This window comes from Oculina patagonica, chromosome 6 (assembly GCF_052425735.1).
Source record: "Oculina patagonica isolate OP01 chromosome 6, crgOcupat, whole genome shotgun sequence".
NCBI lineage: Eukaryota > Metazoa > Cnidaria > Anthozoa > Scleractinia > Oculinidae > Oculina > Oculina patagonica.
Genome location: NC_135763.1, coordinates 34757954 through 34775627, shown reverse-complemented (window position 1 = coordinate 34775627; position 17674 = coordinate 34757954). Strand labels below are relative to the sequence as shown.

Genomic DNA, 17674 nt, shown 5'->3' with positions numbered 1-17674 from the left:
CAACGAGGAAATTACAGGTTTGCAAGCATAGCTCTAATCGAATAGTAATTGCTGAGTCTACTGAATGATTGATGGGAAATTTCCTTGGTGAACGGAAGGGAATAGGGTTGAAGTTTGCTGCAAATGTATATTTTTGAAGTCAGAATTATTTTTTCATTAAAAAAAATGGAGGCAAAGATGTGTGTTTTTTGTTGTTGTCCTGTTACGTAGAAAACGGGCATTTTCAGATTTGCTGCTGAACAAACAACCATATGCAACAGAAATCAAGAGTTTTAGTCAGTTAGTTGGCTTTTAAAGCTATGAAAATTATCACTTTGCCATAAAAAGCAGTCATTACTATCATGTGCCCAGATATGTAAAAGCTAGAGTTTTTTCAATCACTGCTGGTATTTTCCACGCACATATGCGTTGCTAGGACTTAAAGGGTTAAGCACGAATGTGCTCTGTAATCCTATAGACGCGGCGCATTAATAGTGACTACCATTAAATAACTGTGCGAATGTGAGAAAAATAAGTTGAATTTTGAACAGTTACTTTTGACTGAAAACATCAAATTACTTGTGACCGTGTTAGAAAAAGACATGTAAGAGTTTTGAATGCACCGTTTACAGCCGGCTCAGTTTCGAACCGTTTCGTGAAGACTTCAACTTGCAGGCTCTTCTCAGGTACGATATATATTTTTGTAATTGATGAATTTTCTTAATTCTATTTGTATACAAGCCGTCAGCAAAGTTTGCCTTGTGTCGTTGTACTTACATATGGGAGAAATCAAATGTCCTCGAAAATTCATATCCATGCATATGCGTATTACAAAATCTTCCAAACTTATTCTTGCACTTTTTCTATGCTCTAAAAGTCTATCTGTCTGATCTTCCTTGTAAATGACCTAGTCCAGGCTTGAACCTCCCCACCCCTTCTGCATTCGGGTGGTGGGGGGAGGGTCCCCACATGGCACTGGGGGATACCCGTAGTACCTTCTAGAGGGTTGAAAACCGCTAACTGTGACATTAGTTTAAATCTAGCGGTAAATCTGATTCACGCAAAAATCAGGATTTACTCATTTGGCAGTTTTCTGTTTACCGTTGCCATGGATATATCGATTAACTTAAAAAGTATATTAAATCCAATTTTAATCTAAACCTAATATGTGGTGTAATTTTCATATCGATCCGAGTGAGGGAAGGTCGCTTAAAGGCCAATTGCTAATTGTAGGTATGGCCCAGAAAAAACTGTAGGTAGCCACCTTCGAGACCTCTAAGAACTTAAAGCTCTAAGCAAGACCACTAACACGAATCTTTATATAATTTGTTTTAAATACTCAAAAATATCCCTTCTTAAATCAGACCACCAAATAAAAAAGTACTTGCCAAATTGTAATACCCCAACCCCCCCCCCCTCCTCCCCCCACCACCACCACCACCACCACCAAAAAAAAAAAAAAACTTCAATCATCCCCGTCACTTGAAATACCGAGTACCATCTGTGAAAAAACCGTTTGGATGGCTTTATCTATTGACACCTGAAGTGTTACATTGTTATGGTAACATGACAGATGTTCAGCCTTTTCATATGCATAATCTTCATTAATTTCCGACCATTGAAGCCGAAAAAAAGCGAGCATCTTTCCAACTTCGAATTGCCGTGCGTGGGTTCCCAGAAAATAAACTTATCAACAATAAATCTGGTTGTGATATATTTTTCTTTAGATTTAAGAGTCCGACAAACTTGTAGTACCAGACTACAAAGAACAGTCAAAATTATTGGAATAAAAAAAGATTAAATAAAAATTAGATTTTGCCATGGCTAAGTTTTAGGCCAAAAAATTCTTCCACGACAAACCATCTGCACAGACGATGGCTTTTGTTCTTTATTTCAATTACAGGAAATTAAGTTTCACAAAAACGTTTTTCCAGTGCAGATTTCGTCAGTGTTTACAAGCGTTAGCCATGTAAACATAAGGTCCCGAAATGGCAACGTCCTAAAACGTTTTTACCTCGAACCAAAAAATCAAAATGTATCCAGCAAAACCATTTTTCACCAAAGTTGTGATGAGCGTGTTAACAGCTACTCTAGCCTCAGCAGCTGTACTGGGTAATGGTGTCGTCATCGCTGTCATTGCTCGGTTCAAATCGTTACGAACCGTTCCGAACATTCTCGTCGCTAATCTCGCGCTGGTGGATCTGTTTAACGCAGTTATTAACATGCCGCCGCATGTTATCTATGTCGTTTTAGAGGCCAGTTGGTCCAGAGGTAAGACTTTGGCAATCATCACAAGCTCCTTGAATCGACTCTTCTTGATGCTCAACCTTGCATCGATGCTGGCCATGATGACAAATATGTACCTGGCCATTTCTTTTGACCTGAAGTACCTTGCCTGGAAGACGAACAAGAAGGCTCTGGTCTGTGCCTTTCTGATCTGGTTCATCAGTGTCGTCTTGGTGATGTTGTTCTCAATCCCGCTACTTGATATTAATCTCGGTGATGCTCATGTCGCTGAATACAGAGCGGAGATCTACAAGCAGGGGAAGCACTTTGTCGCGTCTATCATGGCGTTCTTTATGATCTGTGGCGCAGTTGTGTATTATCAGACGGCCAGCGCAATAAAAGAGAAGGAAAAGGAGGTATTAAATTAAATATATGTTTTTTTTTTAATGCACCTCTGTGGTATGATAATTATTTAACACAAATCGCTCTATGAGCGTTTTTATTCGCCAATGAATTTCCTACGCCTGCCTAAAAACTGAAAACGACATGAATTTTTTGATGAAAGTTTTAAACATTGCACGACGCCTTTGCGTTTTAAATTTTGCATTGATCATGGGAAAAACTATTTTTGCGTCAAATTAAATTTGTGCGTGTACAAGGATTTTTGTTTTCAACTGTTGTCTATTAAATACATACAAGCTGTGCGTACATGTCTGGGTTTTATCGATATAAAAATTGTTAAATGAAAGAGCAACGGAACATTTTTTTTTCTTGTTAGGCTGATTTCTTTAATCTTATAGTGTATCACGGAAGGAAATTGGCGTTTGCGCTCCAAGTGAAATTGTGTGCAAGCCATAAATGCTAACCCCAATAAAGTATATATTTACTGAAAGCTTATGCAATATAGATTTTAGTTTTGGATTTTGCTTTGATCATATGAGCCATAATAAGCAACGTCAGCATTTTGTTTGCAATAATGGTGTTGCGCGACATTAGGTTTATTTGAGAACACGTTTACATGAGTGCCTAAACTTTTATGTCGAATTTGATCTACATCTGTCTACATATGTCTCAGATTTTTCACTTTTTTGCTCCATTAATTTTTTTTACAATTTTTAAACTTAAAAATGGCGTTTTTAGTGCTTCTTCAAGTCTAAAAATTCACACACAAAAAACATAATGGAACAAGAAAATAAAAATAAAAATAATTTTTTTAAATGTCAATGAAAAGAAGTTCATTAATTCAAAAGTGTGATTTAAACCGCAAGGCGAGCCCGATGAATTCGAGCAGACGATCTCTCAGGCTCTTCTGGAGCTGGAACTGAACTCTACCGATCTCTTTACACGTTGATATTTTTTCTGAGATATTTTTTCATTTCAATACAAGTAACAATACTTACAAGAACTTGACAAGGTTTTTCAAGACATGGCAGAGTGCGCAACTGTTAAGAAACACATAACTGTAAGCTTCTTCGAAGACGCGCACGAGCCGGATTGCATGTAGCTTTTGGTTACAAATGTACATGTACAATACTGTTACCCAGTCTAAAGCTAGAGCACTCTACCCAAATGCGTTTTAGGTGGAAGAAATCATCAGCACTACTATGGACTAAAAAAGAACAGAATTATTTCAATTCATTTAGGTTTACTTTCCACCTAGCCTCCCAAGCACTTGTTTGTAGGGGCGATTGCGTGGGGGCTACTTTCCACTCTGCTTACAGTTCTTTTGCGCTGAGCACGGGTACAAGCATAAGTGTAAGCACAAAGAGAATTATTTTTTGTTTTTCTATTGTTTATGTTTAGCTTATGCGCCTGTTATTTTTGTGTGTGGACATTGCCGTGTTCGTTCTGTTTAAGCGCTTATACATACATCTTTAATTATACATGCATCCATACATCCAAAATCACAATAATTGTCTTTTCGCTAACTTGATGACACTTTCGTGTTATTGAACTTAAACGTGGTGCTAGTGAAAGGGGTGAGAGTATGTGGTGTATATTTCCAAAGCACCACTCTTGAATCCCTGACCCTTTTTCTTAAGAATTATTTTCGTAGTGATATAATATAATGTTGTATATAGACCCTGCCTGCCTTCTAATAAGTAGACAGTCCGTATCTTTTAAGCCACGCGAAACTCACTCTTGTGGCTTACTTTTTCACAGAGAAAAGAGTTGAAGTTACCTCGTATTCAAGCCGAAGCACGCCTGAAATATGACATAAAGGCGACCAAAACCATCGCCATCACAATAGCTAGTTATTTCTTCTGTTATGGTCCTGCTATCGTGTATGCAGTAGTGGGTCTTCAGAACGAAAACTTGGCTAACTCCTGGTTTGCATTCATTGCCTGGTACAGTACTTACACCTCGAGCGCTGTGAACCCGATTATCTACTATCTACGTTCTAGCCGCTGTCGCTTTGCATTCAAGCAGTTTCTTAAAGAACCCTTCGGATCAAGCGACTTCAGAGAGAAGCCAACTGGCCACGGCAACAACTTTTGAATGGACTGTTTAAAGCAGATTCAGTTTAAGGTCGTTTCGTGAAGAGTAAGTGAAAAAGTTAACCAATTGGATTAAATTCACAGCGCGCGCTAGTTCGCGCTCGATGGCGTAATCTTGTTTTTGAACAAGCTTGGTTGAATGAAGTTGAATTTGGTTAAATTCTCCTGTTTTATCGTCGTTAAGTAGCCTGAAGAACAATCACTTGGATATACTTAGTGAATTTCTCTAGTTTCTGTAAGAAATTTATGGCGTTTAGGACAGAATTCAAGCAACTCACCGCAGAACCGAAAATGTTGTAACGTGTGTCATTACGCGTGTAAAGCATTCGCGTACAAACTCTTCATGTTTCCAAATATGGTACTTGGCAAAACTGAATATTCAAACGCTGTGAACGCGCGTTACACGTTTCAACCCTTATGAGTTTCTGCTATAAATTATACTAGATTCGTTTATACTATACTAGATCCGTAGTACCTTTTAGGGAATTGAAAACCGCTAAATGTGTTCCATTTTCATGATTACTATATACTAGATTCGTTTATACTATACTAGATCCGTAGTACCTTTTAGGGGATTGAAAACCGCTAAATGTGTTCCATTTTCATGGTTACTATATACTAGATTCGCTGGTTGTCCAGAATTAAGTGCCTTTATATATTTTCTTTTTTTCTGAGCGTGACCCCCCGGGGGGGGGCACTCCAAAAAGTTCTCTACGGGGAGGCTCCGCCCCGAGCTCTGACCCCTTGTCCTTTTATATACCATTTTTGACAGAAATTGTATCCCTTTCGTATACCTTTTACTGAAAAAGGGTACCCCTTTCATATACCTAAAAGACATGGCATAGACTTAGAACAGGGCGTTTTCTTGTAATTTTCACGTAGCGCTTAATAAATTAAAATAATACAGCCGTATAAAATAGCGTCTGTTCGAAATATTTTAATTAAAGGTCTTTTTAAATACCTAAATGACAGATTTCCATACCCTTTCGTATAACAAAACTTGTAAAATCCCTACCCTTTCATATACCTTAAGCCTGAAAAAGGTACCCCTTTTCGGGCGGAGCCTCCCCGTATAGGCCATTATAGGGAGTACCCCCTCCCGGGGGGGGGGGCGTGACACATGACAGGCCAGCGTCAAAGTATAATTCATCGATAAAAGTTAAGAGTCTACATTGTTTATTCTTAAGGATAAAAATAAAGTTAAAGTAATCCAGAACTTAAGATTTTGCTATCTTTTGTTTTAATCCTATAGATTTCCGAAAAGCATTCCCCTCCCCTCCTCGGGGGCGGCATTCCCATCAAATTGAATTTTAAAAAGCGAAAAGGAACGAAGGCGGTCTAAACCTAACGTTTCTTGATTTTAATGATATTTTGATTTAATCTTTATCTTTTTCTCCAGGAGCGAGTAGTTTCCGTTCATCACCCTCTGTGGTTGAAACATTCTTTTTTGAGAACGTTACAAACACCAAAATAACTATCGATGTACACAAATCAAAACTCAGCAAAGTGAGGCAGAGATTGCGCTCAATTTGGTCAACCAAATACAAAATGATTAATACTGGTACATTAAACACAAGGCGATAAAACACAGCAGCTGGGACAATTGAACGATTGACAGCGCTAGCATTTATCACGTAATACCATCCATGAATGGACAAAGTGAAAAACACAGCCGCCAAGAACCCAATTGAATGCCCCTGGAAATCATCAAGTTCGAGGATGTTCTGGGCAATGTCTGGCCTTATGACAAAAACGAGCCAGAAAAACAACTGAAACACTCCGACGACAAATATGGCGGCAATGGACCTCCTGATGCAAGGCCGCGGAGCTTCAAGATTGCTGCGAAGAATTCTTGGAAGAAAAGGCTCACCGAGGCTCCTTGCGTCTCGCGGCACCATATCACCAGAGTAACCAGAGGAAGCAACGTGACTAGGCCCATGAAGACCACAGCGAATGAGAGTGGCAGCATGTCCCTGAAGACCAACATTAGCAGGATTCCGTTCACGTAGATAAAACGAGAGAGGACTGACCCTAAAATGGTCCCATGCTTGGGGTTCTGATGGTTGGAGCGCGCTGACATGATGACGATGAAACCAATTACGAGTACACCCAGCCCTATAAGGCGAAGGTACCCCTCAGTACGGCTCAGGAAGTCCAACTGTAAAAGAATCCTCCACAGTTGAGGACAGACGAGTAAGCTGCCTCCACCGACAACGTAAGCGAGCACTGAAGACCACTGGGTGAATTTCTCAGTTTTTGTCATCGGCTCATCATCGCGAGGAATGGACAGCATAAACTTGAACTAGTCGCACACCATCGTGAACAGCCTTTGAAAACAAATAAATGTTGATATTTGTAAGTTCATGAAAAAGTTACGTTTTCCTTGCTTTAAATAGTCTTGAATTGCCAACAGACATCTCTGCTACAAATAGAAGTACTTTCATCAACCAAGCGACATCGAGTAAGTTACGGTGGAGCACCATTAGCTAGAAAAGATACTCTTCTAGATTTTGGCTAGAGTATGCGACCTGTCTGATAAACAGCTATTTCTGTCAAATGACCTTATTTGCGTAGCCACAATGTTTGCTTAGTCATCAAAATACAAACTTGAGACTTGATTTCTGAGGGTCATAAAATAAGTCATTTTTGTACGTAACGTATGAAATTGCCTTCAAAATGAAGTAAACCTTTAAAAAAGTTTTTACCAAGGTAGGCCCCGAATTGTTCTTTCTGCGAAGAAAAATAGAAAGTCGTTATATTCTGACAAATTGATTGTTCTCAGCATATTTCATTTCTGAAAGAAGACTTTTATTTACAAATTTCTTCCAATTATAATAATTTTACAGGAAACATTGTATCTTTAAAATAAAATAATAATATTCTACGTTTTTTTCTCCGTTACCGCCATGTTTGTTTTTCACATTCCTAGTATATAACAGCTCCACTCGTGAAAACATCAGAGCTTCGGTAGCCACGCTGATAACACATTAAGATGTTTTGTAAACAATAAGAAATCCTAACGAATCTTGCCGTTAATGGAATTGCTTGTGAATAAAACGCTTGGTAAATTAAAAGTGCAAGATGAACAAGGATGTATGTAAATTCTGAGGGAAATTACGTTGCCATAATAAGAAAATTATTACTAAAACCAACATGTGTACATACTAATTATGCAACGCTTTCGAGTGGTATACTATGGAATATCCCACGAGTCACTTGTATTTTCTCGGTATACACACGAGCCTTTAGGCGAGTGTGTATACCAAGAAAATACAAGTGGCAAGTGGGATATTCCATAGTATACCACGAGAAAGTGTTGTGTAACTATTTTATACCATGCCATAGAAAATACGCTTACTAAATTTCGTCGAGAATACAAATACAATCGCAGCGCACGATGGGAAGGTTGCGTTGAATACCGTCGAATATACAACGGCTGTTTAGCTTCAGGCTAGCTTTTAAAGTGTATATGACAGATTTTTTTTTATTTGCCTGATCAAGTCTACGTGGTATGCTGATAAACCGCGCACAGTGGGGAGCTGGGTCTAGACTGACGATGACGTCAAAAGCAGAATAGACCCAGCTCCCCAATGTGCGCGGTTTTGGACCCAACCGGAAGTGAAATTTCACGATTTTAGAGCGCGAAAACGCGGTGAAAAAAAGAGATTTCGAATTCCTTTTTTCGATATTCCCATCAGCATCCCACGTACATTCGATCAGGCAAATAAAAAAACTGTGTCATACACTTTAAAAGGCAAGGCTTTTCAGACATAAAATTCAAAAACTGCTACAAGTGAGCAGGCAACACAGTATTTCACGTTGTTCAAAATCAGTGGCTTATAGCCACTTTGACTTAAATAAAAAAGAATTGCGTCTACACGTATCGTTTTCGCCCGTCCACACCATAGGCGTATGGGCACTTTCGGACCTGAGGGGGCATGCGTTGAAAGCCGAATAAAGAGGCATATATATGAAATGAACAAAACGTGCCTGCTTGCTTAAAGGAAACTATAGTTCTTTAATTGATTTCGTAGCGTTGCCCGAAGGTGTCGATGCACTGGATACTTTTTCTGCACTAATAATATACAGGAAAAAATTTCTCAAATCTGATTGGCCTAGAGAAATGCAGTTTTTAGCAAATTCAATGCAGAAATGACGAAATATAGAGCAGAAAAAAGGAAATTCGGTGCAAAAAGGGAAACAAACAGAGCATTCTGATTAGTTATTAAACAAAGGCAACCGCAGAGGGCCAATCAAGAGGGTCCTGAAGGGGGGTTCTAAATCCCATTTCCCAGCCGAAATGTTTCCCAAATCCCATTTCCCAGCATATTTTTTGCTCAAATCCCAGTCCCAAGGTGAATTTTGGTAAATCCCAGTGAATGGAAAATCTGCGCTCGAACGCACTATACGTGCAGTAATTGTGTTGTTTTAATTGTCCTAATCCTTTTATCATAATAATAATAATAATAATAATAATAATAATAATAATAATAACTGTATTATCGTGTCAAAAATACAGTAGCTGAAGGGGAAAGTCCCCTCTACTAATCGTGGACACCTAACTAAACACCTGGACATTTATATATGCCCTCAAATAAATGTCCAAAATGCGACTATTCAATAATTTGTCGATGATTTTGAAAATAGCCTGCGCTTCCCAACGCTTTATACCTCTTTACGAACCAGAAAGAGCCGCCATCTTCAAAGCGGAGCATGAGCTATAGGATAAGTGGAGTTTTTTCTAAATTAAAAGCCAATATCTTACCACTAAAGTCTTTTTATTACTCTGTTTACTACTTAATTGGTTGTTCGATCGCAACACATGGGTAACCAGGCTTTTATTCAACCGAGAAGACCTGGATGCTAAACTAATTTGCATTTGGTGTTACGGCGAATAACAATCTCGAGCCCAGAGTGACCCCCGGCTCCGCGATCCGTCAGCGGTTGGTCAGCGGTAGGGTCGCCGGGACTCACTCTGGGAAACTGAATAATAATTCAGTGTCTTACTGGTCCTCACAGAACAATAGAAATCAACACGGAAGTCTGAAAATCTTCCCCGGAAGTAAACCAAACCGGAAACCCTGGAAAAACATTTTTTGTTTTCCATGGTCAAATGTTCAGGTGTATCACCTTAATTTTGTAAAACACCTAAGAACTCGTCATATGGCGCTACATTAATGAAGTATTTTCTAATTCTACCATTCTTTTTGAACTCAAAAGATACCTTGAATAAAAAAGGACTTCCTTTAAGCGTCGATTCTGAGCGGAGTTTTAAAACAACAACCACGGCGTCACCAAGGACAAGGTTGATTGAAAACTCAATTTATAGTTGACTTACAAATCTCGCTAGAACTACTGTTTTCTTTCAAATCTCCGTTACGGTTGAAAAACTGAATATCGCAGACAGTGCTCGATTCAAAATAATAACTAATAAAGCAGAATTTGAACATTACGCGTTGTTGTTTTGCTGAAAAAAAGGAATTGTACAATTTTGTGCACGTGAATTGCGTGAATGTGTGCACGAGCTGAGTCGCCGAAATGCTAATTACACCTTTTGAATAGCGTTGACCGATGTGGCCTTTAACGTCTTTATTAATATTACCGCTATTTGACGAGGAAAAAATTATTTGCTCGAAAACATGCAATCTATCATGAAAAGATGCGCTGTCAGCGAGAAGCCTTTGAATTATACGAAAGTCGCCAAACAAAAATTTTTATCAACAGAACAATAGCATGTCCGTGCGTTGTGCATTATGTAAATTTCTTCACTGTCGTCCGCAAAACAACAACGAACAAATGCACACAGTCAGGCGGAATCTTGGAAGGCAAACAAGATCTTTGATTTAAAACCATTATAACAGTATGCACAAGAAAGAGACTAACGGAAATCAAAACACCAGACGCTCTTTTGTTGACTCTCTCTTTTGTTAACTGCAGAACGTTTTTGTTACCAGTTCTGTCAATACTGTGTTAGAAAATCATTAGAAATAGTTCAACTTTCTCGATTTACTTCCGTTCTGGGAAAATTACTTCCGCTTAGACCTGAGAGCATGCGCAATAAAAAACCGGAAGAACAAGGTTCTACCTGAAATCGATCTGAAATTGATCTGATCGATTCCAGTTTCCCAGAGTCCGTCCCGTACCGCTGACCGACTGGACGGACTCTGGGCTCGAGATTGGGCGAATAATAAAAACACTGGGTAGGAAAAACTTTTACTGTTGCTAGGAGATTTTGGTTTTTGGCCAATCACTAAACCGGACAAACAATGGGTATTGTTTTTTAATTTCGTGTTGAGCTCGTAAGATCAACGAGCACTCTCAATCCCCTAGTGAGGTATGAAAAAGGCGACAAACTTGAGCCTTTCCCCACATGGACGAAGAAAGGTTTGGCAACCGGAAATGAATTTTGGTTTATTTTGGAGATGTTCGCAACTCAACGGTGGAAAAAAAAATGTAAATTTCGGATAGTTTTGTGGTCGTTGTCGTTATTTTTGAAGGTTTTCGCTATGGAGTAAGCTGGAGTTGTCTTAAATTGCCTAAACAAGCAACGAGTGACTTTTAACCGGTGCAGCATGAACGGGAAAACACAGGCGTTGAACTCTACGCGTGTGTTTGTGTGGTCACAACTTACAAATATGAATATTCAAATCTATTCACTAATTGTTGTTGTGAATATTTAAGCTTCGAAAAAATCGGCATTTACGACTGAGGTTTTGAAATAAAATAAATAAGAAAAATTTCCGCATAGGGTGAGTTAGTTTTTATGCCGGTTTTTTGACGAATTTAAGCTTGCCGAGCGCTTCTTTGTTTAATGTTTTCGACTCGTATATATAATACAATTATTTACATGCGGCGTGCAATTTATTGTCGTCGGAGAATCCACTATACTGTTTCTGAAATGTAGCCGATAAAACTTTATTTCCTCCACTCACTACTTCTCTCAACATTAGAACGTCAGATTATGACAGTAAAATAAAGAAAAGTAGTAAGAGCGGGCGAGCCCGTATTATTTCAATTTACTTCAAAGGTGATGTAAATAGTTCTTAACTCCAATTCATAGTCGCGAAATTCAACCATTTAATTAAGCAAGACTCCAACGACTTCGGGTAAACCCATGTTCACCTCATCCCACTCCCTGTGTGAATGAATGGTTTCCTTTGTATAACCCCCAGGTGGGCCACCTTTACATTCCTTATAAGGAAAATGGCCACCTTTGGATCTTACGAGCTTCACACGAAAGAAGGGATTATCTTCCTACCCATGGTATTATACACATAGTCCCAAATGCAAATTAGCTTAGTGGTCCACATGTAGGAATACCTACCCCCAAAGGCATGAAATGGTGCTTTTTTTCGGGGAGTGGCCAAAGGCACTCCAAATGCAAATAAGTTTAGCATCCAGGTCTTCTCGGTTGAATAAAAGCCTTGTTAACCATGTATTGTGATCGAAGAACGAAAGAAGAAAACAGAGTAGTAAAGAAAAGACTTTAGTGGTAAGATATTGGCTTTTAATTTAGACAAACTCCACTTATCCTATAGCTCATGCCTCAACAACAGATTATGACAATTTTTTGAAAAGTCAGCCGAGGCACTCAGCCACGAGTTATAAATTTTTAAATTCAAAACATTCTAGAAACTTCTAATTAACGTTAGTTGTTTCGCTGTAAATGGCTTCTCGAGTAGTTTTACTAATGGATTTTAATTTAAAATTAAATTTTTATTCAGGAGTGCTGCTTATATAGTGTATAGGTACATCAAGCAACACTGTGGCTTGGGATAAATCCATTAACGGATGAAATTAAAAAACATGCACTAAATATAACAAATACGAATGTTTTTACTTTGAACAAGCCGTCTGCGAGGCAAACAGTTCTCGGAAAACTTGAATTGTTAAGCAATTGATTGTCATGTAAATGCACTCTTGGAAATAATTCCGGTAGGGGAGATGGACGCTATAAGTAGAGCTGTTACCCTTTCAGGCCGGGCTATTCAGCTTGTGGTATCCTTAGCTTCAACTGAAGAGCTGAGATAGGATATTAAAAATATGGCATTTAACCGACTGGAAAGGAAAGAAATTCTAGAGAAGTTTATTATCAGTGCAAACTATGGTACACCCAATGCGTTTCCTCACGGAGCTGGTGCAGGGGTAGTCCTCAGTAGATTTTCGGGTAAAGATGGTGATGGTGATAGCTGGTCCATGGTTTGTATTCACAGAAATCAAGGTCCTCCTAATCGGATCCATGCAGAGAAGATGTTTGTTAGGTTTATCAGGCGTACTAGTCGCAGAGCGAGAGAAATCAAAATTGAGATGATTCAGAACTACTCACCATGTAACGACCAAGCCAACGGCGAATTTTGTGCGCAGAAAATTGTTGAGTACCGAAAAGACATGATACGTCAAGGGAAACAGATCAATATTTCCATAACGTTTGCAAACTTTTATCTTACTGTTGTATATCCTGGAAATAATGCGAACAGAGCTAGGCAAAACAAGCGAGGATTACGACGTCTGTTGCATAAAAATGGGGTGCAGCTACAATTGCTTCGTGGAAGAAGAGGATGGCGAAAGTTTCTGAATGACGACCAGTTTGTCAATTTAAACGGAGATGATTTGAGATTTTGTTTAAATCTTGCCTTCTCAGACCGCAGAAAGAACAGGCAGATGTTTGACGAAGATCATTATTTAGACATCCTATTTAACAGGATCGACTGGGTTAATGCAGGCGGTGCAAACTACTTTACAATACTTGGATTTTAAATTCAGGAAGAATTGCAGCATGACATTACCTAAGGCTATGACTGCTCGGTCGAATTTGTCAGTCTAAATATAATAATAACATCAAAGTTATCGACCTTAAGGAAGATTACTATATGACGAGTTTTGAAATCCAGCAGTTTACGTTTGATTTATTTTAAGCACTTTATATGTGGAAATATTGCATGTGAGAAGCAAACAGGATCAGGGATTAATTAAATTGTTTTAATGCTTAAATGTACAGCTTTATATTTTACTCGTAATCAGTCCTAAGAGGATCGAGGTACTTTCGTGAACTTAAGGATATTGTTAGGCTACATTTGTTTTTGAAAATTACACTACTACCCCAAAAAACTTAAAACTAAACTTTGTTTATAACATGAAATACTCTTCAAAGTCGTCAGTTCAACCCTGACGATCTTTTGTCCGAACAAAAAGTTTTTGACAAGTTCAACAAGTTTCAAAGTTGGAAACATTTTGATAAAATAAGCTCGCAGATACCAGTTTTTGAGTCTAATGCTTGCGTGCGCTTTGCGCATGCGCATTAGACTCTTTGTTATATGAAAAAAGTTGTTAGCAATCCCAAGGGAATGGTTCGGGATCGATAATCGTTCGCTGTAATGTAGAAAACAATGATCAGCTGCAAGAACGGACTCCGTACGGACACGCACGATTAGTTTCAATTAAAAACAGCCAATCAGCGACACGTGTTCCCACGCATAATTAAAAGTTCTTTCTCAAGTCACGATTATTCAACACTTGAACAGGACGTAATAATTTTCCAGTTAAGACATTTGTAAGCTTTTTGTGAAAATAAATCTTCGTTTTCAGTTCAGTTAAGCACTTGTGTTTTCGTCTTGCTTAAAAAGCAAGACGTCTTTGAGAAAAAATATTTCGACGGCGACTCGCGTTTATTTACACAATGCGACCAAATATTTATTTTGTTTTAAAAAATAGAAAACTTTACCTCGGTTTTTGTATTTAAGTCATTCGAATTTTGACCAATTTTTTCTTTACAGTGCAAACAAAAACCTTCAAAAATAAAAGATGTACATGGATAAATGTAAATCAAGTTACGCGACTAAATCAAAATGCGTTTGTTTGGCCGCTTTGCAGTATTACACTGTCCCGGCCTTTGCCATACACTGAAATCGAATTTCATGCTTTTACGACTCTCAGAGATCTTATAAAGTTCTTCTTACAGCTAGAAAAATCATAAAATGGTTACATTGATATGGAAGTGATGATTCGCGAAATTTGTACATCATGATAAACAGTCTTCGCTCCTGTGTATGGTAGCTCGATAATAATTGCCTAGTTTCCAGCGTTCAAAAGGTCATCATTATATTGACGTGAGCATTTACACCCGTTTTTAGGAAAATCTGTCACTAAGTGCTTACAGTACAATGGAGTAACAGTCACTATTTCAAGTGCTTTTATTGCAAAATCTGTTTCAAGAGTCATCATCAAAATGGTGAAAAATCTGAAAGAAAACGATGTGAAGTTCTTCAACCCTTGTTGTAATGAACATGCTTTTTGTAAATCGTCACGCAATCTTGTCCAAATGTTTAATCGTTTCTGCTTTTACGGACAATACGGAAGAAGTAACATCAACTCCTGTTCATACTTTAAATTTTGTGAAGCATATAACATTTATGACTGTTTCGTTTTCATCCATAATCATCCACGATGCCCCTAGCTTGCTATAAGCATTTTAAATTAAACTCCCGAACACAAACCTCTAACCAATTTTAACCGGCTTACGAAAACCGCGCAATCTGTATCACTATTCCATACGGCATTAGACTCATGTCACCCTTGGTGACCTATTTTTAAACTTTTCTTCTTCTCACAGAGTAATTTCTGTCAAAAAGCCAACCGCAGCTCTGAAAATATTTTAAGCACAAAGATTTTAGAAACTTGTAAATTAGTTATTTCGCTTTATATAAATCGCTTCTTGAATAGTTTTACTGATGGTTTTTTCTTTAGAAATCATAATTCAGCAGTGTTGTTGATACAAAGGTATACAGTGTGTTGGTACTTAAAGGAATAGTTTGGACTGGGATAAATTAATAAAAGCACCAAATATAACATAAACAACTGCTGTTACTTTGAACAAGCCGCCTGTAAGGCAAACAGTTCTCGGAAAACTTGAATTGTGAAGCGCTTGATTATCGTGATGAAAATGAACTCTCGGACGATTCCGGCAGGGAAGACGCTGCATGAGGGCATCTCTTGCCTATGCTTGTCAAACAGGATCAAAATGTCGAGGAGTGATATTTATTTATCGAGTTGCCATATTTATGTCCACACTGCATTATATATATCCAAAGTGCAATATGTATGTCCAAAACTAATATATATATCCAAAAATCCGGCGACCTGTTCTCGTTGTGTATATTACAATCAAATGATTTCACATATTTGGATACAGTTTCGATATACATATTTCGCGGGCTTTTCTCGATATATATATTTCATGCGTTCTATTTCGGTCAGTATTGCATGTAAGTCTACATGACATGTCCCGCATCCCGCAGCAAAACAATATGGCGGCTCGGTGGATACCAAACATCGATTCCTTTTTCGATTCTCTGGTGGGAGTCATACGAGGAGCAAGAAATCACTTGTCAACCAACCAAGCCGACAGTGCAGAATTCTGGTGTCGCAGACTTGACGATTATGAACGAACTGTGAGGTTGTTGTTAGCTAGAGTGATGGAATCGCGGCCCGATCAAGTTAATAGGGACCTTAAGATACGAGGACGGGAAGCTAGGACGGGGACGGCACTGGAAGAGTAGGACTGGGACGTGTCCCGTCGTGCCCGCCAAAAACAAAAAACTTAAGAATGTGAATTTTCGTGAAGGACGGCGGCGCCGATAGTTTTCGTTGAACAACAGCAATGACGTCCTTCAAAGATGCCAGAAATCTTCTTTTGGAAAGCTACAACGATGGTTTGATAGATGATGATGAATTTATTTTGCTGTATGAAGAAAACTTCTCGAAGAATCCAGAATTTCCATACGAAGAATACGAACTATTTGACTTAGACACGATGGATGATACGGAATGCAAAGCCGAATTTCGCTTTAAAAAAGCTGAAATTCTTCGACTTGCAGAAGCACTGGATATTCCTGCAACGTTTTTTTGCCACCAGGGCACAACTGCTGCTGGTATAGAAGGTCTTTGTGTGCTTTTGAGACGACTGACTTACCCTTGTCGCTACTCGGATTTGATCCCTCGTTTCGGTCGACCAGTACCGGAGCTGAGCATGATCTATAACATTGTTTTGGATTACATTTACAACACACACGGCCACAGAATAACCCAGTGGAACCACACAATTCTTGATCCTCTGAATCTCGAGAGATATGCTGATGCTATCTATGATAAAGGTGCAGCACTGGATAATTGTATAGGGTTTATAGATGGAACTGTAAGACCAATATGTCGTCCCGGGGAATTACAAAGAGTAGTCTACAATGGACACAAGCGAGTTCATGCACTCAAATTTCAATCATTTACCTTGCCTACTGGTATGATCGCAAATATGTACGGGCCTGTAGGTAAGTCTGTGGTTCATAATAGTTCATTGCATGACCACAACTAAAATATTTGCTGAAGTTGTTCAAAACCTTTGCCTTTGTTATTTTATCATCATCATTGTGATCAAGGTTATCATGTTATTATCATCATCATCATCATTTTGTTTCAAGGCTTCTCACGCTATTTTGGTTTCCCATTTTATTGCAGAAGGAAGAAAACATGATTCCGGTATGCTGGCAGATTCGGGACTGCTAAATGATCTGCAAAGGTTCGCATTTTCTTCCACTGGTCAACCCATGTGTCTTTATGGTGACCCTGCTTATCCTCTTCGTGTTCACCTTCAAGCCCCCTTCAGGAATGCAGTTCTAACTCCTGCTATGCAAGCCTTTAATTCCTCCATGAGTACCGTGCGTGAATCAGTAGAATGGATTTTTGGGGATATTGTGAACTATTTTAAATTTATGGATTTCAAAAAGAATTTAAAAATTGGTCTGAGCTCTGTGGGTAAAATGTATATTGTCAGTGCACTCCTTCGCAACGCCCTCACCTGCATTAATGGAAATCAAACCTCAGATTTTTTTAACTTGGATCCCCCAACCCTTGAAGATTATTTTGTTTAGGATTCATCAGGTGACTGTTAGGCACTATGAGCTAAAAAGTACAGACTTCCA

General features: G+C 38.6%; 3 protein-coding genes and 1 pseudogene across 3 annotated transcripts in view; 2 read left to right on the top strand and 2 right to left on the bottom strand.

Moving 5' to 3' along the window:
• LOC144656473 (uncharacterized) overlaps positions 1-17674 on the bottom strand; it is a 228987-nt gene that overhangs the window by 48435 nt on the left and 162878 nt on the right. The window lies entirely within an intron of this gene.
• Positions 1694-4704, top strand: LOC144658054 (trace amine-associated receptor 13c-like). The gene is made up of 2 exons (XM_078518379.1): positions 1694-2621; positions 4369-4704. Exons 1-2 carry the CDS (start codon positions 2013-2015, stop codon positions 4702-4704), a joined length of 945 nt encoding a protein of 314 aa, XP_078374505.1. The 5' UTR covers positions 1694-2012.
• Positions 5857-7020, bottom strand: LOC144655874 (uncharacterized; annotated as a pseudogene).
• LOC144656793 (uncharacterized) lies at positions 16202-17623 on the top strand. Its single transcript, XM_078517037.1, has 2 exons — positions 16202-17023; positions 17211-17623. The coding sequence occupies exons 1-2, from the start codon at positions 16360-16362 to the stop codon at positions 17621-17623; spliced, it is 1077 nt and encodes a 358-aa protein (XP_078373163.1). The 5' UTR covers positions 16202-16359.

Coding starts and splice junctions, on each gene's coding strand:
- LOC144658054 (XM_078518379.1), top strand. CDS start 2,013: ATGTATCCAGCAAAACCATTTTTCACCAAAGTTGTGATGAGCGTGTTA. Junction 2,622..4,368: donor TAAAAGAGAAGGAAAAGGAG/GTATTAAATTAA, acceptor ACTTTTTCACAG/AGAAAAGAGTTGAAGTTACC.
- LOC144656793 (XM_078517037.1), top strand. CDS start 16,360: ATGACGTCCTTCAAAGATGCCAGAAATCTTCTTTTGGAAAGCTACAAC. Junction 17,024..17,210: donor AAATATGTACGGGCCTGTAG/GTAAGTCTGTGG, acceptor ATTTTATTGCAG/AAGGAAGAAAACATGATTCC.